General features: G+C 39.6%; 2 protein-coding genes across 4 annotated transcripts; one reads left to right on the top strand and one right to left on the bottom strand.

Annotated features, from left to right (window-relative positions):
• The first annotated feature begins 919 nt into the window (after positions 1–919).
• On the top strand, positions 920–9024 carry LOC111325613 (endonuclease 8-like 1). The gene is made up of 10 exons (XM_088744705.1): positions 920–2754; positions 3218–3415; positions 4132–4210; positions 4969–5053; positions 6248–6366; positions 6993–7020; positions 7494–7594; positions 7785–7845; positions 8349–8407; positions 8521–9024. Exons 1-10 carry the CDS (start codon positions 2366–2368, stop codon positions 8575–8577), a joined length of 1176 nt encoding a protein of 391 aa, XP_088600831.1. The 5' UTR covers positions 920–2365; the 3' UTR covers positions 8578–9024.
• LOC111325574 (uncharacterized) lies at positions 8850–24027 on the bottom strand. 3 transcript variants are annotated; one of them, XM_088744704.1, is made up of 17 exons: positions 23834–24027; positions 23663–23720; positions 22645–22919; positions 20655–20795; positions 19048–19142; positions 18363–18468; positions 16985–17799; positions 16360–16640; positions 15445–15551; positions 15115–15160; positions 13645–13896; positions 13043–13156; positions 12684–12929; positions 12196–12343; positions 11680–11719; positions 11101–11289; positions 8850–10836 (listed from the first exon to the last, which is right to left on the bottom strand). In XM_088744704.1, the coding sequence occupies exons 1-17, from the start codon at positions 23894–23896 to the stop codon at positions 10825–10827; spliced, it is 2988 nt and encodes a 995-aa protein (XP_088600830.1). In that variant the 5' UTR covers positions 23897–24027; the 3' UTR covers positions 8850–10824. The 3 variants fall into 3 exon arrangements, with proteins under 3 accessions (XP_088600830.1, XP_088600829.1, XP_088600828.1); XM_088744703.1 differs by having other exon boundaries at positions 12684–12926; positions 19048–19145; XM_088744702.1 differs by having other exon boundaries at positions 19048–19145.

The raw sequence follows: 24027 nt of genomic DNA on the forward strand, positions 1-24027 counted from the left end.
GAGGACCGGGTGTTATATTGAATTAGACCCGTGATTTTGGAGTTAATAGTAAATGGAAGCAATAAATCACAATTAATCTCGTAATGAAATGTGGATGACACTTTTCTTAAGTGATTTTTCAAGTTACTGCACAGACCCACAATAGGTGTATCTACAGCACACCTTTTGGACGGAATAAAACAAATGTGCTTCATTTTAGTTAGCTCGCCGAGAACAAGTTTAGACAGAAAAAGGTTACGTGGTTTCTGATACAAAGTTTACACTTTTAAGCCGAGCAGGTCATTTTTTTTTTTTTTTTTTAAACAAAATAGCTTTGTTCTCCAACAGCTTTAGTTTCCGGCATTGATTTGTGAACTTTCGCGTCTGTATTTCTCTCCAAAAAGATAGAATCGATTTGCTTTGGTATTTAAGCGCCGATGAAAGCTGTCGGGCGATGGCCACACGACGGAACAAAGTGAAAACTCTTCTTTGGGAGGGAAAGAAATCAAATTTCTTGTTTGCACACTTGTACATTCTTTCACTTAAATACAAAGAGATCGCACCTAACAAATCTTCTACGACTTTCACCCGCGTGGTGCTATTTCGGGTGGCCGTATTGTTTGGCTGTCCTAGAAGAATCCATCGCTTCCTGTTGTTATCACCCAGGCAACACGAGCATTTTCTTTGTTCAACATGTTATCGGCACGCTGGGTTAATCAGCGATTGGTCTATTCTCAGAGTCTTGAAATTCCATAGCAGGCGCAGAGTTACTAGAGGATGACTCTATTAACTCTGAGTAGGCGATAATAATATCTTGATGTACACGTGGGTCTTGATGAAATTTATTCCCTTCCAGGTAGTATTCTGAAATTCCCTATCTTGTTGTAGTAACTCTACTTAAGAACATAGTTATTTTGTCTACACTCCATCGCACGATTTCGATGGTTTACCAATTCCGTATGGTCACCCCTTGAAATTCCATACCAGGCGCAGAGTTACTAGAGGATGACTCTATTAACTCTGAGTAGGCGATAATAATATCTTGATGTACACGTGGGTCTTGATGAAATTTATTCCCTTCCAGGAAGTATTCTGAAATTCCCTATCTTGTTGTAGTAACTCTACTTAAGAACATAATTATTTTGTCTACACTCCATCGCACGATTTCGATGGTTTACCAATTCCGTATGATCATAAAGGCAAAGTGATGTGGTTTCTCTTCTACATGGTCTTGTTCATTTTCTTTTCTTGACATCACGATTGTTTTATCCGAATTGCTCACTCTATTTAATAAAGACAGGCCTCGCATGCAATTTTCTGATGTCACTAGCTATAGGTTCAGTTGTCCTAAGTGTTTCAGCATTTGGTTTCTAGCTAAACAGCTCCGAACTCCTCAGCAAATCACAAAGAATGTTAAAAAAAGGGAAGACTCAGATTTCTTCACCAATCACAGAGGGACGATTCTGCGTTTTCTTTTAAAGTTTTTCGCAGATGCTTCTAACTTTTCCGTTGATTAATGCATTAACCACAAGCAAGAAATGTGGATACTCAACAAGTTCTTTATGGAATTTACTAGAAACTAAGACTCTAAGGACGAAAATGAGGTCTCAAGTACAACTTTTAAAATATCTTGACGCTTCGAATGAGTTGGTTTATTCAAATGGTCAAAAACAAGCTTCGTTGCATGTGAAGTAACCTTGCAGCTTCTGATATCTTTTAATGGTTTACCTGACTCCTCCAGCCAATCAAATAACCAGAAACCATCCCTCCAAGGTGGGAGATGAGGGAAGGAGATCAAACGCACGTGAACTGCATGTGCACGATCTTTCCATGCCTTTAAAGGAGTTCAGGAGAACAACTTAGCCAAAGGAAGGCTATTTTCGGCAATGCTTTACCCAAGTTCCGTATATCGTACCTGTTCTTCATACAAGGAAATATAAAATATAAAATTATAAAAAATGAGGCCGTTGAGCCCTTCGAATCTTTTGTTTGCGAGAACGTTTTCATTACACGAGTTGGCAGCCTCTCCTTTGACTGTCACGCAGCACGTCGCGTGACACTCTAAAGAAGACTTGCGTTGAAGACTGGCTAACTTGTTGCTGGAAATTTTTTGTAGAGCTGGTCATATCTGTCCTCAAAGCGAGGTAGACTCTGCGGGAAAGGGCGGTTTTTATGAATTTTTTGTCCCTCTTCTGTCTAGTTTCAACGGAAAGTTGGAGGGTATGGCGACTTATAACAACAAAGTCTCTTTATAGTCACGTGGAGAGTATTCCAAAATGCTCTGATTACTGGGCTGAAAGGCCTGGGGGATTTTGCACTTCTGATACGATCATTACATTTAGCGGTGAATGTCGTTCCAGTTTAGAAGGTATTAGAGGATTTCATCATGCCAGAAGGACCAGAACTTTACAAAAACAGCCAATTCGTGAACAAGGTTTGTAAAGGACTCATTTTCAGTGGCAAGATTGTGAAATCAGCCGTTAGCACCAAAAACCCAGATGTTTCATTTCCCACCATGTGTGACTATTGCATAACCTCAGAATCCAGAGGTAAAGAAACAGCGCTGATTTTAACTTCATTGAGCTCCGATGGTGACGGAAATCAGACAAAAAGAGGAAACAATTTCGAAAAGCAGAGATTGAGGATTCTTTTCCGATTTGGAATGTCTGGAAAGTTTACGTTTGGTGCAGTAAAAGACATGCATAAACATGCTCACTTGAACTTCTTTACTAAGGAGAAACCAGTTATGGTGCTGAGTTTTGTAGATGTTAGAAGGTATGTTGGTTTAATCCAGTTACGTTTAATTTGGTTTTTCTTTTCTGGGATGCCATGGAAAATAAAAGTCTGGGCCTCTTCGGGGGACCCCAAAAAACCGGGCTGTCTGCAGAGTTTTATGCGACTTGACAAGTTCCATTGCATGTTGAACTATGTTAAGTTGCAAGCATCCGGCCCTGTACAATGCAATTGGGAGCCCAGAACTCAAACATATGTATGGTTGCAATGTTGCATCTAATTTTTTTCTGTGTTGAATGCTATAATTCTAGCTAAAGTAACAAGAGCTGTAAAATGAGGACTTGCATGTGCATCTGCCAAATATACGCTGCAGATTGCTACAAAAAATATTTTTATTACTTCAATTAATCTGAGAAATTTAAGCCTTGGGGTGAAGTTAGCTGATTTCTTTCCATTTGTATATTATAAACTCTGTATAGATACTAACTTTTTTCTTCTTGTTTAGATTTGGTCGGTGGGAAGTAACAGAGAAATGGTCTGACAATCGAGGGCCTGATCCAATGTTTGAATACCAAGAATTCAGATCAAACATTCTTGATAATCTAGAAGACACAGTGTTCAACAAACCTCTTTGTGAAGTCATGCACAATCAGAAGTATTTTAACGGAATTGGGAACTATCTTAGAGCTGAGATCATTTTCCGGTGAGAGCCTATTATGCCTAAGAGATGCCATGTCCTTTTTAAAAATTGTTAGCCTGTGGGACCCAAGATTTGAATGTGAAATGTAGAACCTTAATGAAGGTGACTACAGTGTGTTTCCTGTCATGGTGTCTCCCTTTATCTAAAATTACAAAATTATTGAAGCATTACTATTGAAATTGCAATACTCAGGTATAGCTTCTCAATTCACCACAAATACTCTTTCTTTCACTCCTTCTCAGCTTTTTGAAGTTGCACTTTATTTTATGTGATTGTGCAATAATAATAATAATAATAATGACTTTATTGGATTACACAATTACTTGTAGAACCAGTAGCTCTCATTGTGGTCCATACAAACAACTGAAACAAATAATTCAAATTGAACATAACATTATTAAGAATCCCAACTGGCGGAAGGCAAACTAGTTGGCTATTTACAAGCATGGCCAGAGATTTGGACTTGGAGCTACCGTGAAAGAAATCCAGGTAGTGGTCAGAGTGGGACTTGAACCCAGGAGTGGCAGATTGTGAGTCCAACACGCTGACCATTTGGCCACACTGCCCCCTGGGGGGAGGGGAAAGGGAGTATTGCATCGAACTGGTTGTTACCAATATGCTGTCTGATAACCCAGGGCCAGTGAAAATTCTTGTCAGGCTACCATGTTTTGTGTTTTGTGTATTATGCTCCACCTGAACATTTGATGTTCTACCTTCAGGGCTGCTGTTCCTCCATTTAGCTCTGCAAGATCAGTGCTGGAAAAGCTTCTAATAAAGCAGGAGGAAGGCATATCCAAGGTAATTTGAATGCCTGTGCAGTACATCATTCAGGAAATGTGAGATTAGTGTGCTAATTCAGGGAAGGTGTACAAAATGTAAAGACAAGCAGGCAGGTAATGAGTTAGCCTGCTTTGCTGGTGTCCTATAAGGGCAAGTTAACATTAAAAAGTGTGTGATTGTTTATTCAACTAGCCCTGTTTATTTAAAGTTAGAGTCACCAGTAGGGGTAGAAAGGGACAAAAAGAATATAACACTAATATTCACTCCCCTACCCTCACCCCCTCCTTATTTTTTTACTGTTGCTCACCCCCTGAGTACAAATTTCTTTCTCTCCCCAGCCTTCCACAGGCATTAAAATTAAAGATGACAACCATAATTTTTGCTACAAAAATTTTAAGCACTCACTCGCTAAAATTATGCCTGCTCTGCAGGCAGGTAATAAGTACCAAGTAAAATATCAACAAGGAGATATTGTTTTATTCAGTAGCAAGTCCTTTGAAATACCCTAGAAAGAAATCTATGGAATGTTTCAAGGTGAATCAATATTGTGGTCATGGGTGTGAAAGAGTCAACCTAATCTATCTCAATCACTTCATGAAGAAGAACTAATCTGTCTCCAAACACCCTTGATACTGACAAGGATCTCAGACTTGTTAAGATATTTTCTGAGCCATAAGTTCATACTAAAGGTTGGTTGTCCTGATATTAGGTATTTAAGCTGTTATGTTATTGATGTAGTAGTATCTTCTGTAAGTTTTGTATTTTTGCCCTTTTAGGTCTCTAAAGGAAAAAAATGTCAAGTTGATCATCCAGACTTTCTAGAACTTTGTAATTTAGTACCCAAAGAGGTTATTAATCTGCGTGAGTCAACAATTAATTTGGTTATTTCTATCTAATGGGTATAGTTTTTACTATTAAAGAATACTACTACTATTTACTATGTAATTTTTGTGCTTCACTGCCCTTATTTTTAAATCCCTGGCTCTGACTGGCTCCCTGAAATGCATGAGAATGGATTTACTAAGACAAAGCAACCAATCAGTTATGAAGGCTTCTTTGACCCTTTCAACCTCAAGACTGACCAGCATCTGCCATAAACGCCTATGGAGAAGCCTCACTTTTTTCCAAAAATCGTCGCTAGAAATTGGGTTATTATCTGTTGCAGTGTTAATGATGAGTTTATGTTCGATGAACAGTGGATGTATAAGACTTCTCAAGACTCGACCTTGGATTTCTTTTTGATTTCTATCAAAAAACTTTGTTTCCAAAATTTGAGCTGCTAAATTTGGGGCGCAGCTTATCTGGGGGTGTGGCTTATCCGCAAGCTTTTATGGTAATTCCTCCTCACAATATCACCTCGGAATCAAACATCAGGGTCCTAAGAATAAATGAAATGATTACCAATTAAAGAAACTCTTGATTGTTAAACAAATTGTACTCAGCAGCTCCTTAGGAAAATATTTGGAGAACAGTACGGAGAATATGCATACTGATGTTAGGGTGTATAAGTAAACACAAGTATAATCATACTTGTGATTTAACATCCAGCTCACACCATGCACTCTGCTGATTTTGAAATCATCCACATGATTGCCCTCCACCCAGTCAATTACCATAATTGACAAACTAAGCTTTTGATAACGAATGGTAAACACCACACTGTACACTATTGAGTTATGGATGCACGCAGGAGGTTGCTAAGTACAAAAGAAGGGTAAGAATCTCACGAGGCGATAGCCAAGAGCAACTCTAGCTTCCTGAGTGCCTAGCAAACCTTCCAAGGGCATCCATAACTCAATAGTGTACACTGTGGCATTTACCATTTGTTTTGTAACATAACATTGATACATAATTTGTAGCAAAAGAGTTTTCTTTTATTTATCAAATCTTACATGACCTGTAAAAACAAGCACATGCAGAAAACTAGTCTCTGCATTTGCTCACATCAGCAGCGTACACTCATGGGCAAATGGTGGATGCTGAACTCGCCAATCAAAGTGCATGCTTTACTTTGGTTATGTTATAACTTGAGTTAAAATTGAAATCTCTCTGCAGCATATGAACCCTCAGGAAACTATTCAGATTATTCTGCATTCAATGAGTGGCGTCAATGCTATTACATTCCAGAGATGAGGAACATTGTGGACCACGATGGAAGAACCATTTGGTTTAAGGTATACAGCTTGAATCATTTTCAAGAATTTCTTAGAGTGAGTGCCCAGGAGCTGAAGAGAAAGAGGGTCCATTGGAAAGAGGGCACTTCATTGAGGGGTACACTCATTCAGAAATCATGAACTGGTGCAGATTCCATTGTAGTTGAAACTCAAAAATAAATAAATAAATTGGCGATAGATAATGATTTTCCTTAGCTTGTATCCCTAAACTGTTAAAGGAGGTCATAACCACCTAATGCATGGTTTTCTGACCATTGACTGAAAAACAAGTTCAGTATATAGTGTGAAGGCTGATAGTTTCAAAAGAAACTGTTTGGGGCTGCGTCGGTGGGAGTAACGGAATAATTTGGATATATCAACAAAGTTGAAATGGTAAATTGGCCACCGTAACGATTGCAAAAGCTGACTTTTCGAGCGTTAGCCCTTCGTCGGAGTGAAGACGAAGGGCTAACGCTCGAAACGTCAGCTTTTGTAATCGTTACGGTGGCCAATTTACCTTTTCAACTTTGTTGATATATCCAAATTATTTCTGTATATAGTGTGATGGTTTAACTACGTTTGTGTAAATACTAAATTTTGTGTGTCTTCTGAATGATACATTGGCGTGTTTTAATTCGATTTGACAGGGTGAAGCTGGACCTTTGGTCCCTAAAGGCAAGTCATTTTGATTTAAAACTGCTGAGTTAAATAGTTAGGAAGTAAAAGACTATGATTTTGAGTTTAACTTGGTGAACAAAAAAGTATGAAAAACTCATTAACTCTCCAGCAGTGGTGGGGGTGTAGCTTGTCACTCTGGTGAAATACATTTTTGAGCAAGAGTGGACCAACAGCCATTTAACAATAACAGAATCTTAACAGCCCATAGGTTATGGTATTTCCTTTGGTATCAGGCTCCACTTACTTTGTGAGCAGTATTGCTGTTATATATTGAAAACAATTTAGATTGGTTTCAATATAATGATATTTCAGTTATTGGAACACTGGTCAGGAGCAAAAATCTGCCAATAACAGAGCTCCAGTGTGTGAGGTGTGCAAGCAGAGCCACATACCCAAGAAAGTATAGTAACCCATTAAACTGTACCACTGTCTGCCCACAACTGGATGTTTCTGTGTATTTTTGTTTAAAGATGCAAAATCAAGAGGGATGCACGCTCTTTCTAGAAAGAGGAAGACAGAGAAGGTTAAAAAAGAAATCAATGGAGATGTGGAAATTAAAGTGGCTAGAAAAGTAAGTACACTAGGGTTTTATCCACCGACAAAGTTAGAACCACTTTGTGCAGCATATTAAACAATATCACATAAAATACTGCTAAGGAATTTTCATTTCATAGATCACTCCAACTGAATTTACTAGAATTTGCTTTGAATTTAAGAGCCAAAAACCACAACTTACATTTTGGTTGATTAAAATTTTCCAGGATCATGCTCCACCAAAGAAAAAGAAAACAAAGAAATCACCAAAAGCCATAGTGAAAAAAGGTAAGAGCTCTCAACAGGTATCGTTTCTAAAGGACACTGTAACCCTGAAGAAAAAAGTGGACACCTTTTTGAAAGAAGAGGGGGAAATGAAAATTAACTCAAAGCATTTCATTTTCTGTTGCAATTATTGCTCAAAATTTGTTTTCTTGTATAAAGACAATCTATTTGGGCACTCAGAGAAGGGCATCCTCTTGTGAGGGAGTGGGGGCTTCTGTGAAACTGATGCTTGCCACTTGCATTTCTCTGTGACTTCTCACCTAGCTGCTTGAAAGCCTCAAGTGCCCTGCCATACCATTACCCTCCTTCTGTACTTCACTGAACCTATCTAATTTCTATTCTTCATCCCAATCCAAACCCCCTCTTTCAGAATGCCCCATACCTATAAATCCTGTCTGTAGGAGGGGCTTCCGGAAATGACAACCCAAAGGACAAACTGGGATTCAGTTTTTTTAGTCAGACACTCTATTTCCTCGGTATTTTGCTTTTTTGTTCTTCATGTCTAGATCCGAAAAAGAAAATGGTTGTTAGAAAAAAGAGCAAAGAGAAGAAATCTTCTGGAAAGGTAAGCATGAATGAACATTTTTGGGTTAAGTTTCCTGTCCAGCCGAGGGAGGCTGTACACAAACTAGTTCCTTGACTGCTGATGGAAACCTGCCCATTTTTATTTTCTTCTAGAAGCAGACCGCACCTGTCAGAAGAAGCCTTCGTCTTAACAAAGATGTTTGCAAGTAACCCAACTATCCAGAACACGCTGGCAAGATGCTCTGTGCTACAATTATTCGTATTTACTAGAGGAGGGAACCTTTCATCGTTTTATTTCAACTGTGTTCAAATTTTCAGTGAATAAGAGCCAAACGGAAGAAACACTGAGGAAAAGTGGTGAAAACCATCTTGGCATGAAAGCTGTTTGCTGCCAAGGCTGCCATAAACTCAAAACCAACACGAACTCACCCAAATTATTCTAGGGTCAGAAATTGTTAGACGCGGAAATTCACTTCTACAAGTTTGTGTTCGTATAAATTTTATTACAAACAATAGCTAAACGTAACACCAAAAGCAAATAGTAAAGCGCAAAATATTCACCTTTCAAAACAGATTTGCTATTTGTTACAGGAACCTTGAGGGATTTCACATTAGTCTTGGGGAAAAAATAAAATCAGACTTCACTTTGGAATCAAACGATGAGTTGAATTAATATTAGTCTCTTTAGCTCCAGCAGGTTTCCCACAGCAAAGATTGTTCGCTGTAAACATTAGCAAACAAAATCTTTAAACAAAGGTAAACCTGCTGGGTAGAGTTTTGATGGTCATAAAGTGTACAAGTAAGTCATCTGGTTCTATAAATATCGTGTTTGAAGAGTTTTTCGCGAACAAGTCTTAGACTTAAAAACCTGATAAATAAGCTTTAGGCCAAGAAAAGTTGCTTAAGAAAACTGTGTCACATTTTTTCCAGCTACTTCGCGAAGGAAAGTTGCCTGAGTAAATGTGATATTGTAAATACTTCTTTAGTATCTCCCAAGGCTGATGCCGAAAGTGAAACATTCGCTTAAGGTGAAATGTAACTCTTAGTGCGTTGTATTAACATGAAAAACACAAGGCACGGAACCTACAAAATACGAAGGCGTTTACATCTTAACGTTGATAATTCAGTGTTGAGGCCGAGGAGGATATGTACGACAATTTACAACGAACGTGCACAAATGTCGTGTTCGTCGTGTGCCTTTTGAGCCTCCATCTTTCAGAGGCGACAGAGCGTATTGGAACGGGGATGGGGTGGAGTGTCAAACCATGCGCATATCCCCACTCAACTTACCCGGAAGATCCTTCAGGTAGTTCGTTTGCAACCACAAGAAAGTCCAGTATGTGCTCTATCGATTTATGAGGAAAGATAAAGCCACTTTTCTTTTTAGTAAAGAAGTGCTTTTTATAAATTAACTAAAGAAGATCGCAAGAAAGAACATTTTTCCATGAGGGCGCGTTCAATAATTTCCTTACCTAATCGTGGGGCGAGTCTGGGCCGCAAAATTTCGTTACAGCCCTTACCCCTCCCCAGCCCCTCCCCGCTCTCATGTTCTGCCGCCTTTGGATTTGTTAAGGTACTAGCCATAGAATTGCTATGGAATTAGAAAATATACCTGACTGGACAACGACGATACAGGGTCACAGAGCACACGTATTAAAATTACAAATACCTTTTCTCAAAATTGGAGCTAAAATTGTTATCAAGTACAAACCGGGACAGGTGTTAAGAAAAATTACCGCGGCCTTACTATTAGGGACTTTAAGCAAACCACGACGACTACGGCAACGAGAACGTGGAAAAACAATAGATCTAATTGACAGAACAATAACCCAACACGTGCGTTTTAAAACTTTGTACATTTCTTAGCCGTCCTTTGCAAAACAACAACGTGAAATCACCCAAATTTGCGTCGTCTGCGAACCGAAACCGCGACGGCAAATTATTTTAATTTACATTTGGAACTCAACGCAACTTTTATGCGCTATGTTGAGTTTGAGGTCTGGCGCCCTATGAGACGGCAAACACATGCAGCCATCTTCCAAATTCTAGCTAAGAGTAGAAACTTATTTTTTAATCGACGTCTTGCGTGGCGTTGCCGTCCTGACTGCTTAAAGTCCCTATTTTCATCAGAGGGAGACGGGTTAATATGTCACCTGATCATTTAAAAACCATTTCATATTATGTAAGCCTTGAAAAACACTTTTAAGAACTGTTTGGAGCAGTCTTGCGGTGTCAAAAGATATTAAGTCATGTAAGACTCGCTATTTCGTCCAGATCTCTTTCAACACCAACCGGGGGGTACATGGTCTCATCAGCAGAGGACTGTTCGCGGGCAAGATTTGCCTTTTTTTTCGTAAAGCATCTGGACATATAACTTCATTTTCCCCTCTCCATCCACGCATGGCTTGGAGCTGTTCTTTCATTTCATCGCGCAGTAAGGGCGTTGTTGAAGACAATTCAGGATCTCTCCTAAGGGACACAAAAGAGAAATTAAGAGAGCAGATAAGTCGTACCAGACCACTTCTAAAAAAAGACCCGTTTGAAGACCAACTAGATAAAGAGGTATAGCTTGTTTAAAACCCACGTCCACCTTCACCTCGCGTTTACCACTCATTCATCTCGCGTTCAACTCTCGTTCATCTCGTATTCAACACTCATCCCGCGTTCAGCTCTCGTTCATCTCGCGTTTAACTTTCGTTCATCTCGCCTTCAACTCAAGTCTAAGCTACCTACCTGCGGAGGTTTGATGGGTATGGCAGCATTTGGGCGGCGTCTTGTCTGCTGTTGTTGTGGTTCACCCTGCGATGGCTGTTGTTGCTGTTGTTGCTGAGAGTGTTGTTGTTGTTGTTGTTGTTGTTGCTGTACCATGGCAGCTTGTGGAGGATAAAATGTTCCTCCTCCAGGCATCGGGAGCCCGTACACCTACATCGTTAATAAGGTGAAAAGGTTAATCGACTGCTTGATGCATTGCTACTCCATAGTCCCACCCCTACCCTCCCCTCCCCCTCCCCCATCCCTTTCCCCTGCAGAAGAGAGGTCGACGACGGGTTTGACGGCAAACAGCTAAAAAATCGAACTTTTCATCGTCTGCTTGAGCCAGTTAAACAGATTTCCCCAAAATTTTTCCGATACCCACTTAATACTCCTGATTGAAGAGATGCGTTCTGAGAGCAAAATATCTTACGCAAGACAACTGCAAACTTGCAGAATTCCAGGCAGAATTCCAGCCCGGACAAGCCTTCAATCGACTAGTTAACCCCGTCTCTAGAGGTTAATCCTATCGAAAAATCAGCTTACGATTTACCAACTCACCTGTTGTCCCAGAAATGGATTTATTCCCATCATCGGATACCTGCCAAAACAATCAAAACAAAATCACACCGGAAGGATTCACAGTTTTGGATCAATATTACATGGCTTCGATAGGAGTTAACAACTTATTAGACCCTAAGCGCTTGCCTGAAGAAATGCAAGGTTAGGGTGCACCATGGGTAGATCCAAGTCCCTCTCGGCATTCTTTTCTTCCATGGTATACTCTGACAAATTAAGCGTTTAAAAAGTGGTCGAAGCACTACTACTGAAAATCCTAGTATTCTTAATTTCATATACTTCGAATGGAGTCTGTGAAATATAATGTTCTCATATCTTAAGGGGAGGTTGTGTGATTAATACTGGGAGTGAACAAGCAGGTCACTGTTCAAACGCAAAAGATTGCATGCAAGTTCATAGGACAGTAGAAAAGCTCATTTTTTTTTTTTTTTTTTTACTCTTAATGGCTCAAGCCTTTCAACATGACTGATTCCATACACCAATACCAAAAGAACTTACTGCGAATTGGGATACATCACGGTCTGGCCTGGGAAAGACTGAACACCAGTGTAATTTGGATGCTGTACAAATCCTGCTGTTGATTGTGGACTCATTCCTGACGCTACCATGTTTGGTTGGGGGACTGCACCTATCGGACCTTGCATACCTAAAATACAGATCACCCAGCACTTAGACCTTAGTATTCCTCCCTCTGATACTCTACCATTAATGGGTTCATGTCCGACCACAGTCCAGTAAATTGCTTGGTTCAGCCTAGTTTACTACAGTGTCCTCTGCAGTTCACCACAGGTGTAATAGTACATCGGAGTGCGGGATCCAGAGCTCCGAGGTTCCATTCCTGATGGGAGTCAGATTTATGCCATCTGTCCCAAGCTCATGACAAGATAAAAAAACATCTCTCGCTATTCGTTGTTCGGGGAAGGGTTTGTTTGTTTGTTTGTTTGTTTGTTTGTTTGTGACACTCATAAATGAAAACAAGCCCTCACCTTGCGAAGCCTGCATCTGTAAATGTGTAGCCAACGCCTGTTGTTGTTGCTGGGGGCTCATTCCGGGCTGGGGAAGTCTCTGTGGCGATACCCCTTCCGAGCCCATTCCTTGCTGACCAGGCACAGCCCCTTGTTGAAGGGCTGCAAGTTGTTGGTGCATGATGCTTTCATGCTGGAGAGGTCCCATTGGTTGAGGACCCGCGGGCCCAGCCATTGGTATCCCGGCAGGCATTTCAGGCTGTTCTGCTGAAAGAATTTCATAGAATGGTAAATTAAATTGACTGAGTGAGCCTTTTTATTTCTCAAGGCAGTCGAGGCAAAACGTAAAAAAAATTAAATAAATATAAGCTTTTCGGCACCTGGGGCTACTGCCATTTCTTGCCGTAGAATGACTTCAGGTTGCTGTGGAATAACAGGTAAGGGAACAGGTTGTGTCGGCGGGGTCCCTGTGGGTCCATAAAGACTCTGAAAGGCTGAAAATGACAAATCAATCACTTTTAAGACCATACATAGTAAGTGCTATCCTTCACAACCATCCTGCGCAGCACAGAAAAAGCAGTACTACATGGAAGTACTACTCAGTAGCTTTCATACAAAGGGTAAAAAAATGGGGTTTTATCTGCGGAGAAAGTTAGAACCACCTTGTACAACATAATAAATAGTACTGTAAATAAACTCACTCGTATGATCTGTTTTGACTAAAAAAGGGAAACAGTAAGATCCGAATAAAGGAAACTAAACGAAACAAAAGGAAACGAAATACGAGATTCGTAGGGCCTGACAGAAACGTGACAAAACGGAACGCAATCAACAAACTTGCGAACACATGGTCTAGAACATAATATGCAAACTAACCCAGTACCGCGCGGGTAGGGCAAAACTTGATTTGATGTACTGCAATAAACAACTACCACACGGAAATACTGTTCAATAGCATTCCTCTTCAAGGTCACAGACTTACCCATTTGTTCATAGTAAGCAGCTTGGTCTGGGTAAATTGCACTCATCTGTGGAACCATAGCCTGGTGTACCTGCAGTGGGACTTGCTGTGTCGCTCGCTGCCTCTGTGATGAATATCGTTTAGGTTTAGCGGCAGGAGCACCTTGCGATGCTGCGGCATTCTGTGATTCAGACACACCAACTCCTTTCTTTGATGAAGATTGCTTTGTTCTCTTTCCATCCTGTTTTCTAGAAGCTTTGTGTTGTTTTTCATCTATAATGAATGTTATTACGTTCAATGTGATCAGCTGAGCTCATACAAGCCTTTGGATTGGTTCTCGCTTAATAACCCTTAAACTCCCAGAAATGATTTACATGTAACTTCTCCTAATGATATCCATACATTATGCAGCAAACAGGTAATGAGAATAATCAAAGCAGAAGTTGGTAGTCGTCATCTAACACCAAATTCTCGTGACCTATGTACGAGGAAATGTAAAGCAGCTAGAGGGGAAAATCAACAATCAAATCTTGAGAGACGCATAAACAGATGTCACCATAAACAACATTTCGCTTTTTTTTCCTATCATATAAAACAAAAAGATTCCATGTTACTATGGGCCTGTGTAGAAACATAACACAAAAGACATCAAAATGTGATAAGGTCAGTAACACTCCGCTGCGTCTCGTGTGCCACTTTTTTGTTCTTATCACATTTCGACGTCATCTGCGATCTATAGCTGAACAGATACATGACAACATGGAGCATATCTGTTAGAATAAAGACTTCAACAAATAGTTTTCACAAACATTATGCGCAGTACAAGTCAAAGACCAACGTTTACTCAGAAAAGAACCAAATGAACGCAAAAGATAACTGAAAATCGCTACATGTGGATGCCAGTCAGTCAGTAAGTCAATATGAAAGTGAGTCAATGCATTGTTTGGTAATATCAACTAAGTTGAAATTGTAAAGTGGCCACCGTAAAGCGTTAAAAAGCTGACGTTTCGAGCGTTAGCCCTTCGTCAGAGCGAATGGAGGAATCGTGGGTTGTGTGTAGGTTTTATGCAGAAAGTGGAGCTACACTATGGGTGGGAAAATGGTGACGAGTAAAACACGAATAAATCAGTAGAAAGAAAAGCGTTCGTTGATACTTATGGAGTTAAGAGTGCCGATTTGAAAGATAAACTTTTGTTCAAGAGTTTTGCGGCTTTCCGAGCTACCTCAATGTAAGGAAAGACCGCAGATTACCATGTCTAGCGACTGGTTTTGATGCGTCTTTGTCAATTTCTCGTCACCATCTTCCCAATGCACTATTTGGTTGGTCAGTAAGTCTGTAAGTCAGTCATTCAGCCACTCAGCTAGCCAGCCACTCAGCTAGCCAGCCACTCAGCTAGCCAGTCACTCAGCCAGAGAGCACATCAATCATGCATAAAGCCAGAGATTCGTGCTTTGGGGAAAAAAAACCCTTAAATGAAAATTAAAACTCACCGATCTGCTCAGATTCATCATAAGCTGTACCATTCTCTTCAACAACCTACGTAAAAGAAGGGTTGCACCATAAAACATTTAGCAATTAAAATGAATCTTTATAAGTCACCCGATGAAAAGAAATGGTTTCGTTTCTGTTATTTTCCTCTTTTGCGCGTGTTATGCAGTATTTCGAAAACTAAAAGAAAAATACAAGAAATTGAGACAATAATGCATTAAAAAATCCCTTAATTGACGATTTAACATACAACACAGACATTTTTTTAACGCCACGCAATTTGCAAAATAACCGCGCGCATATTTCAGAGGAAAGATTAACGTCTAAATCACCTCTTCATCTCCCAACTGTTCTTGCGGTTCATTGTCTATAACTCCTTCTTCAATATATTCTTCATACTCTTCTTCAATTATCACATCTCCATCATCTTCTTCAGCATCTTAAAGCAAACACGACATTGTAAAAATCGGGAATTACTGTAGTTTTCAGTGGAGAGAGAGAGACGCGGTGACGTGCTACCAATGTAACAAGTGTGCTGAACTACTTCGCTCGCTAGACATAACCTTGACCTTTGAGTGTTATTATTTATGACATAACCAAAGTAAAGCGCGCGCTCTGATTGGTCAATTTAGCGTCCCCCATTTGCCCATGGGTGTACGCTGCTGACGTGAGCAAATGCAAAGACTATTTTTCCGCGCGCGCTTGTTTTTTTCTGGTCACGTAAGATTTGTCAAACAAAAGGGAACTCTTTAGCTACAATGTGTTAATGTTATGTTATAAAACAAATGGTAAACACCACAGCGTACACTATTGAGTTATGGATGCACTTGGGAGGTTTGCTAAGCACTCAAGAAGCTAGAGTCGCTCTCGGCTATCGCCTCGAGCGACTCTTACGCTTCTTTCGTGCTTAGCAACCTCCCGCGTGCATCCATAACTCAATAGTGTACGCTGTGGTGTTTACCATTTGTTAATTATGACACTTAAACATTAAGGTGTTTTTAAAAGTCCAGGATTTCAACAAGAAAACTACAAATTCTTAATCAAGCGTTGGATGTTGTCCTTGAGTAGTATAGTGGTATAAAGTCAGACGTGTAAATCAAGTGAGGCCAGGAATGCTACGATAATTCCCTGATGATGCCGTAGATCGGCGAAAGCTCGGAAAATTAAATTATCGTAGCATACCTGGCCTTACTTGATTTAAATGTCTGACTTTACAAAATCTTAACTTGAAGCAAACTCTTGCTCACCTTCGAAGTGTTCATCCTCAACAGCCTTTTTCTTCCTCTCCTGTTCTTCTTTCTTTTGGGCCTCCTCTCTTTCACGAGTGAAATCTGCAGCATTCTTTCGAGGTTTCTTCAGCTCCTGCGTCTGTCCTCTGCCTCGTCCCCTACCTCGAAGTTTACTGTAGCTGTGGGTTGCAGGTGACGGCTTAGCTTGCCCCTCCCATGGATGTCTCTCTTCCTCATCGCTTTGAATTTCATCTCTACCATTTTTTTTGGATCTTGTCTCCCTCGCATCGTTCTTACTTCTGGACGAGGTCAAGCGAAAAACAGTAAATTCTGGGAACTACCTCCAGGTATAAAAAGCAAACATGGTCACGATTTCAACTTATTTTTTTACGCTCGCGTTCTTTCACGCTCCCTCCTGGCTCAGTATACTGTTCAAGAACGTTTTCCAAACATTTTCTGTAAATCATTGCTTTCCTTTTGTTCAACGATCAAAATTCACTCATCTCGATTTTCTGCCTTTTTCTCATATCAATCACGGGCTTTCCGCGAAAGCAAAACCCTACTACAAGTGTGGTGTAAACAAAATGTTGTATCTAAGTACAGCAACTGCAGAAGCTAATTATCACACAGATGTACACCTTACCTGTCTTTCTGTGAACTCCCAAACCCTCCAGTTTGTCGTTTGTGGCCCTCTCTGTCATACTCGTTCTGCTTCGTGTCTACCCTTGTTCCTCTGTTCCTGTCACCAAATCCTCTCCGGCTTCCACCCTGTTCCTCTCGATTTTCTCTCCTTTCTTCATCATATCTTCCTCTAGGTGGTCTCTGATCTCTGTTTTTCATCCTTGCCTCTTGCTCACGATCGGGCCTTCGATCCAAATCCCGTCTCCTGTTGTCTTCATTTCTCTCACCTCTGTTACCGCGATCACGTCTTCTTGTATTCTCATAGTATCCCTGTTCCTCACCATCTCTCCTTCGTCCACGATTTCTCTCATTTCGCCTTTGAGGTCTCTCGTTAATCTCTTCCTGTTCATCGCCCCATTTTCTTCGCGGATCTGACCTCCTACCTCTGCCTCCCCTGTCCTCATCACCTTCACCATCATCATCATAGTCATCATCATATTTACTCCGCCGTCCTGTATTTCTCTCGCGTCGTCCAAATCCCACTCTTCTACTCTCCCCGTCCTCTTCAGAATTTTCCGAGGTCTGTCTTCTTCTTCGTTGCTCAGGAACTAGGTTTTCTTTATTTCTTTCATTTTCCTGGATTTCTTCCTCATCCATCCGCATTCTTCCAACACTTCCTCCTCCTCCTCCCCCTCGGCCCCCTCGGCCCCCCCGGCCCCCTCTGCCCCCCAGGCCCCCTCGGCCTCCCCGTCTTCCCCCACCTCTAACAAATTCCTGCAGATCATATCGTCTCCGCCCGGGTCGTCCACCCCGTCCATCCAGCCAGCGTTTAGTCTCCTTTAATAGGAAAAAGAAGAAAAAGTGCTGTTCAATCCTGGTTTTAAAAGCTCAAACGCGACTTACAAGAAATTCATTTGCAACCTATTTTAGTCTTACTTATAAATTCAACTTACATTTATATTTTCAACAGATGTATTCAGGGGTCAAAAGTAGCCTTCGCATATAATACTGTCAACTTGTTGCTTTCCACATACTTTTATCAAACTTGTCAAAATAACGAATTTGTTAAGCGCGTTCAATACAGCTGAGGAATGGATAATTTCGTCTCAGCCTAACAAAATCTAGTGAGTAATTAAACCTGCGAATATCAAATGATGTCATGGATCACAGTTCTGATTGTAGTAACTCATGTTGTGCGATCAAATTGTCCCAATTTATCTACATATCTTTCGAATTGATCCGCAGGAATTCACTTAGCCAGCGGAACTCAAAGCTCTCACATGAAATTGGTGTGACTGTGGTCAACCCGCCAGTCCAACATGGCACCCAAACCCTAAATCGTACTACATTAAGAAAGAAGAGACGAGAATACTATGCATTGATGCGAATTGTCTCCTCACCTCTACTTCCTCTCTGGTTTTTGGTCCCTGTTCATCTTCCCTGTACATGTCATGTTCCCATCTGTCAGTGGTTTTGTCCCACAACTGTCTAGTCGTTGGTTTCCTTCTGTTAAGAGTAAAAGTAAATTTCATTGACTTCAAAGCATCTGTTAAACCTTGTAAAACCACATTTACATATATCAGAAGACTAGAATGTCTATCCATTTCTTGATATTATAGAAAGGTAGCACATTCTCCTCAGTTATTTTAAGACCCTGAGTGTTGTTCCGGCTGGGGCTTGAACCCTCGACCTCCTGCACAACAGTCCAGCACTCTAACCAATTGAGCTAACCGGGAGGCGGTTAAAAAACACAGCATCCTTATAGTTCCTTCTCTTTTGCTTTAAAATTTTATTTTAACATAGTAAGATTGGTATCTATTTCTTGTAGATACCCCTGGTCACACCTCATAGTCTGTGATACTTGTTTCAGTTGAGTGTAAAAACTACTTTAAAAAATTTTTAAACAACATAGGTTTCCTCTGCTGAAATAAAGTGCCAGTGAAAGAAAAAAAATCTGTAATGTAATGTTATGGTGCTGAAAACAAATCAAATTTAAATTGAAAAAAAGTGATGTAAACTTCTTTTATCCCATACATGTAACTGTAATAAATATATAAATAATAAATTAATGAAAGCACTACGTACCTTTCATTGTCAGGTGTGTCTGTCCATCTGTCATCATGCCCCCAAAATGCATCTCTGCGTGGAATAATTGCTGGGTTATTCTTTTCTTCTTCTGCCTCCTGGAGAAAAAAACACAACAGTCATTCTATTGACATCAGTTACTAAGGAGCTATTTTGAAAACTATGCTCACAGGGAATTTAGTACCTCACTCCATCAGTAATTAAAAGTAAGCACAATCTCAAAGAAATACACTTGCTGATTTCTGAAACAAAAGTGTTCTTGTGCATGCTAAAACACGTTTGGAAATTTTTTTCATTTCAAGACTCCTTTTGAAAATGCAAACCCTTTCTCTCACAAGATTTCATTAGTACTTCTCCTCACTGTCTGCCATACAGTTCTCATAAAATTATGTTACTTTGGTGAATTTGGTATTGGATCAACTAATAATTCCCTACTTGATATTTTTCTTTATTACATGACTCGAGCAGTCAGAGGGCCAATAGCTAAAATCAACCAATCAAAATGCTCTATTGTCGGTCAATATTCTGTCAGTATTGGACCGGGCACTGTCCTGAATGGTCCCAAATGATACCGCACTTGTGTCCCTTTGAACTTCAGTTGTATAATAAATCTCTTATTAACTAAGCTTGCTTGGGACTGTACTGGAAGAATATCGGCCCTCGATCTTTTTAGCACGGACCTCACTGTGCTCAGTCCGTACTGTCAAGACATCAGGCCAATATTCTCCCAGTATGGCCCTTGCGCTTGGTTAATAAGATATATTTATTGTCATTGCTTGTCTGCTTTACATTGTATCAATAATGTGAGGAGAAATTATGGGAGTTAAAGCATGAAGTGTTACGCTATACTATGATTACTTTTATCATGACAAGCCGAATTATGTCGGCAATTTGATTGGTTCTTTTTTTACGATCTCTTGGAGGACAGACAACAACATGTGGATGACAACATTATTGACCGTTCTTTTGCTTCTCTTTTGAACTTCTAAGATCGGTACACAAACGCCTTTTCACAGGAAGATAGAACAGTCCTTAGATTGCAAAATAAATGTTGCAACAGCAGACATCTAAAGTTTTTCTTTTTTTTTTTAGGGCAATTTTCAAGCTGAATGCCTTTTGTTTTATACATGATGTTGAATTTTTATGGAATTTTTGTATACTAATGTTATCAATTATTGTTTGTAAATAATCTTGGATTGTTATTAAACAAAGTGTGTATCCATGAGTTTTTCTTGGATTTTTACTAGACATTTTGACACATTTTTTTTTCTCAATTTTTAAGCATTTTATCATAATTTTGTAAATATTTAGTGATTATAGTGAATAAAGGTCTACAATTTTTCTTAATGTTCTTTTGCTTCTTTATTATACAAACACACAAATTCCATTTTACCGTTGGTCTGTTCAGATCACAGGAGACGTCCAAATTGGTAAGAACATCAGTTACACATTTGGCTGTGCCTCGTGTGCCACTTCTTTGTTCTTACCACATTTGACATTGTCTGTCACTGAATAGACACATGGCAACATGGAATCTTTTTGTAAATCAGACTTCCTATGGACTCTGAAATAGAAAAGTGTCATTAATGTTTACTCAAGTGTCTCACCTGGCCATCCCCTCTTTCTCTTGCATTCACTTTCCTGTCAGCTTCTTCCCGCTCACTTCGTTTATAGTCATCCTCTCCTTTGACCTCATTGTCTTTGCCTTCATTTTCTTCATCATCTTCTTCCGCCTCCTCTTCACTTTGCTTTGTTAAATCACAAAAATAGTACTAACAGTTAATTAAACAAATTGATTTTAATCTAAGAGAAAATGTAAAACTTCCATTAGTGATTTCGTAAAATTCTAATAAAAATAGTGATCATTGATAGTTATAGTGATAACAGAACAACTACTTGCAGCAATTAATGCTGAATTACGAGTTGTTTTACAACACTGTGCGGGGGGGGGGGGGGGGGGACTTTAATAGTAGCAGTTTACAATCAATAAATAAGGCGAATCTAACAGATGCCCCCTCCCCCCAATTCCCATCACAGTCTGTAGCGTACACTCTTAGCTACTTGTAATAATAAACAACTTCAATTGATGTAACGTCCACACTTGGCTACTTGAAATATTAATTCAGCATTGCTTCCTAACTTGCACAAACTTGTATTCATCTCATTCAAGACTCGTAGAAATGAGAGGATTCGAAGTTATTATGCTTTAACAACAAGCAAACTTGTCCTTTAATAAAACGATTACAACACAACACTATTGAACCATGTGCTCGGTGGTAAAAACGCCCGCAAAGTTAGTACACTGACCACGCTATATAAGGCTCGTTTTTCTGTCTCTTACACAGTCATTTAACCCTTCCACAACCAAGATCTCATTAGTAATTCTCCTTACCGTCTGCCATACAATTCTCGTGATGTTAGATCAGAGAATTTGGTATTGGATCAACTGGTCATCCACTAATTGATAATTTTTCTTTATTCTCGTCACTTGTCTGCTTGACTTTGTGCTCATATAGTAAGGAGAACTTCTGTCTTGGTCACTCATGGGAGTTAAAAGGGTTAAATATTATTCCATATCACATGGCCCGTCCTTATAAAGCTAACCGCCTCCCGGTTAGCTCAATTGGTTAGAGCACTGGATTGTGCTGTGCGGGAGGTTGAGGGTTCAAGTCCCGGCCAGACTAATACTCATGGTCTTAAAATAACTGAGGAGAATTTACTACCTTTCTATCATATCAAGAAATGGACAGATATTCTAGCCTTCTCGGATAAGGACAAATAAACCATAGGCCCCATCTCCTGCAGGGTTAGGGGTAGGAGACGTTAATTTCCCACGCACAAGATTACTGGGGGGTGGATGTCCCATTTAAACCAGCTATGCTGAACTGGGCTACCCTGTCTCAATATTCGCAACTTCTACATATTCATGACTACTACTACTTCTTGCTTGATTAGCACAAAAAACTTGAATTGAAATAATTGCTTCTTTTCATTATTGCCAGAACATGCCACTAGAGGATATTATTGTTTCAAGTGAGAAAATAACTTTCTTTCTGTGAAATAAATATTCAGCAAGTCCTGAAGTAGACAAAAAAAATTATCAGTGCATTTGGAAAAGTTCAATTTATTTTCTGGTTGGTATAATATTTTGTAATTCAAATTTTTCTCTATCAACAACGAAAAAGAGAAGCATTTTGAGTTTTCATTTTCTGTCCTTCCAGAATATCCAATATGGCAACAAAATGAACAGGAAGGAAAGTCAATTTAGGCTAAAAAAAATTGTAACCAGACTGCAATCACTATGTACATTAAATTTTGGACAGGAAAATGAGTAATTTTCATTGGGTATTCATTAACTCTTTAACTCCTAAAGGTGACTAGCATTTAACTTCTTCTAACAATATCACCCCTGAATCACACATTAATGGTCACGAGAATATAGGAAATGATCAGCAACTAAAGAAGCTCTATTGTTAAACAAATTCTCATCTGTGCCTAAGGAAATGGATAGAAAACAGTATGGAGAAAATGTCTACTGATATTAAGGTGTAAAGAATTAACAGCTTCCTTTATCTCATGAACACAAAATCAACTAACCTCTTTGTCACTAGCACTATGCTCTGTGTGGGACCCTGAAGATTCTGTCCCTGTTGTGTATTCATCACTGTCTGTTTCTCCTTCGCTCTCGTCTTCACTTTCCTCATCAGAACCAGATACGTTTTCTTCTTTCGCATCTTCACTCTCAGCAACAGCTCCAGGTGCATTGTCAGCTTTTGCATCCTTCTTACCACTTTTAGACCCTGTAACGTGCTCAGGCCCAGCATCACTATCCTCCAGATTAGCCTGTGGTTTTTCATCTGGTATCTGACCAACTGAACAAAATATTTTCACCTTTAGGAGTGACCAATAAATTGTTTCTCCTTACAACATCAATACATTGTCGGTAGAAAGGTTCCAAAAAGAAATGTAGGGGACATTGTTTGATTTATCTCTAAATCATTGGTGTTAAAAATTATATGGAATGTATAGTTTGTAATGGGGAGTATTAATATTTCCAGGGGTGAAAGGTTTTATGTAAATAAAACTTTTTATGTATTGGAAATCTAGATGCATTAATGAATATAAAGATATTTTATGCTACTAGGACTACTTCAAGGGAAGGCACCTAACATTTCATGAACAAAAGTGGTCACCAGAGTCACTTGACTTTGATAATAGCTTGTGGAAATGTCAGTCACCACCACTTTTGCAAAAGAGTTTGAAAGTAGAAAGCAGATGGACCAAACAAGCCAACTATAAACATTCAACCTACAAAATAACATCTTTAAGTGGTCATAGGTGCGTTTACAGTAAATGCTAAACTGTAAAGGATGAGCAGATGAAAATGAAAATACACAAGCAAACTGAGAACAAAAGAAAATTTCTTTCGTGGTTTTCATTTCGTTTAAGTAAGCTTCCAAAATTTTGTAACAGTGTGCCCTTGTTCGAGTTGGAATACCCTCTCCGAAAAAGACAATAAGGCATTCTAGACTAAACATTCTAGAACCTTTGATCGTGTCACACAACTAGCGGTATACCCTGCGGTATCGCGTAGTATTAATAAAACATTTCTAACCTTCCAGAACATCATCCTCCGCTGTAGTGGACAGCGTCGTTTGTTCCTCAGATTCTACCTAAAATAAATTTAACCTTAAGATGAAATTTTTAGCACAATTTGCTTTCGCTTCTTCGGAACGAATTAAACCAGACTACTTTACTGAAATGAGACTTAATGACTGCAAAATACCTTTTCGCCAATACGAGGAGTTGTCTGCGAATCGCTCGGGTCTAGAACCCCAGCATCCGCCATGGCTGAAACTTATTTCAACTACAAGTTCTCTATCACATGCGTAAGCTCGTAGGATTAAAAAGAGGAAATTTCAACGAATTAAGAATTTGTCGACACAGCACGCCGGAGCCGCCATCTTGAAAAGCTGCGCA

This window comes from Stylophora pistillata, chromosome 14 (assembly GCF_964205215.1).
Source record: "Stylophora pistillata chromosome 14, jaStyPist1.2, whole genome shotgun sequence".
Lineage (NCBI taxonomy): Eukaryota > Metazoa > Cnidaria > Anthozoa > Scleractinia > Pocilloporidae > Stylophora > Stylophora pistillata.

What these genes read in the sequence shown, in the direction of transcription:
- LOC111325574 (XM_088744702.1), bottom strand. Translation starts at nt 23,896, where the DNA reads ATGGCGGATGCTGGGGTTCTAGACCCGAGCGATTCGCAGACAACTCCT. An exon ending in ATAGTGCTAGTGACAAAGAG is followed by an intron (nt 20,796 to 22,644) that starts GTTAGTTGATTT and finishes GATTTAACAAAG; the next exon opens with CAAAGTGAAGAGGAGGCGGA. An exon ending in GACACACCTGACAATGAAAG is followed by an intron (nt 18,469 to 19,047) that starts GTACGTAGTGCT and finishes TACTCTTAACAG; the next exon opens with AAGGAAACCAACGACTAGAC.
- LOC111325613 (XM_088744705.1), top strand. Translation starts at nt 2,366, where the DNA reads ATGCCAGAAGGACCAGAACTTTACAAAAACAGCCAATTCGTGAACAAG. An exon ending in AGAGCTGAGATCATTTTCCG is followed by an intron (nt 3,416 to 4,131) that starts GTGAGAGCCTAT and finishes TTCTACCTTCAG; the next exon opens with GGCTGCTGTTCCTCCATTTA. An exon ending in AAAAGCCATAGTGAAAAAAG is followed by an intron (nt 7,846 to 8,348) that starts GTAAGAGCTCTC and finishes CTTCATGTCTAG; the next exon opens with ATCCGAAAAAGAAAATGGTT.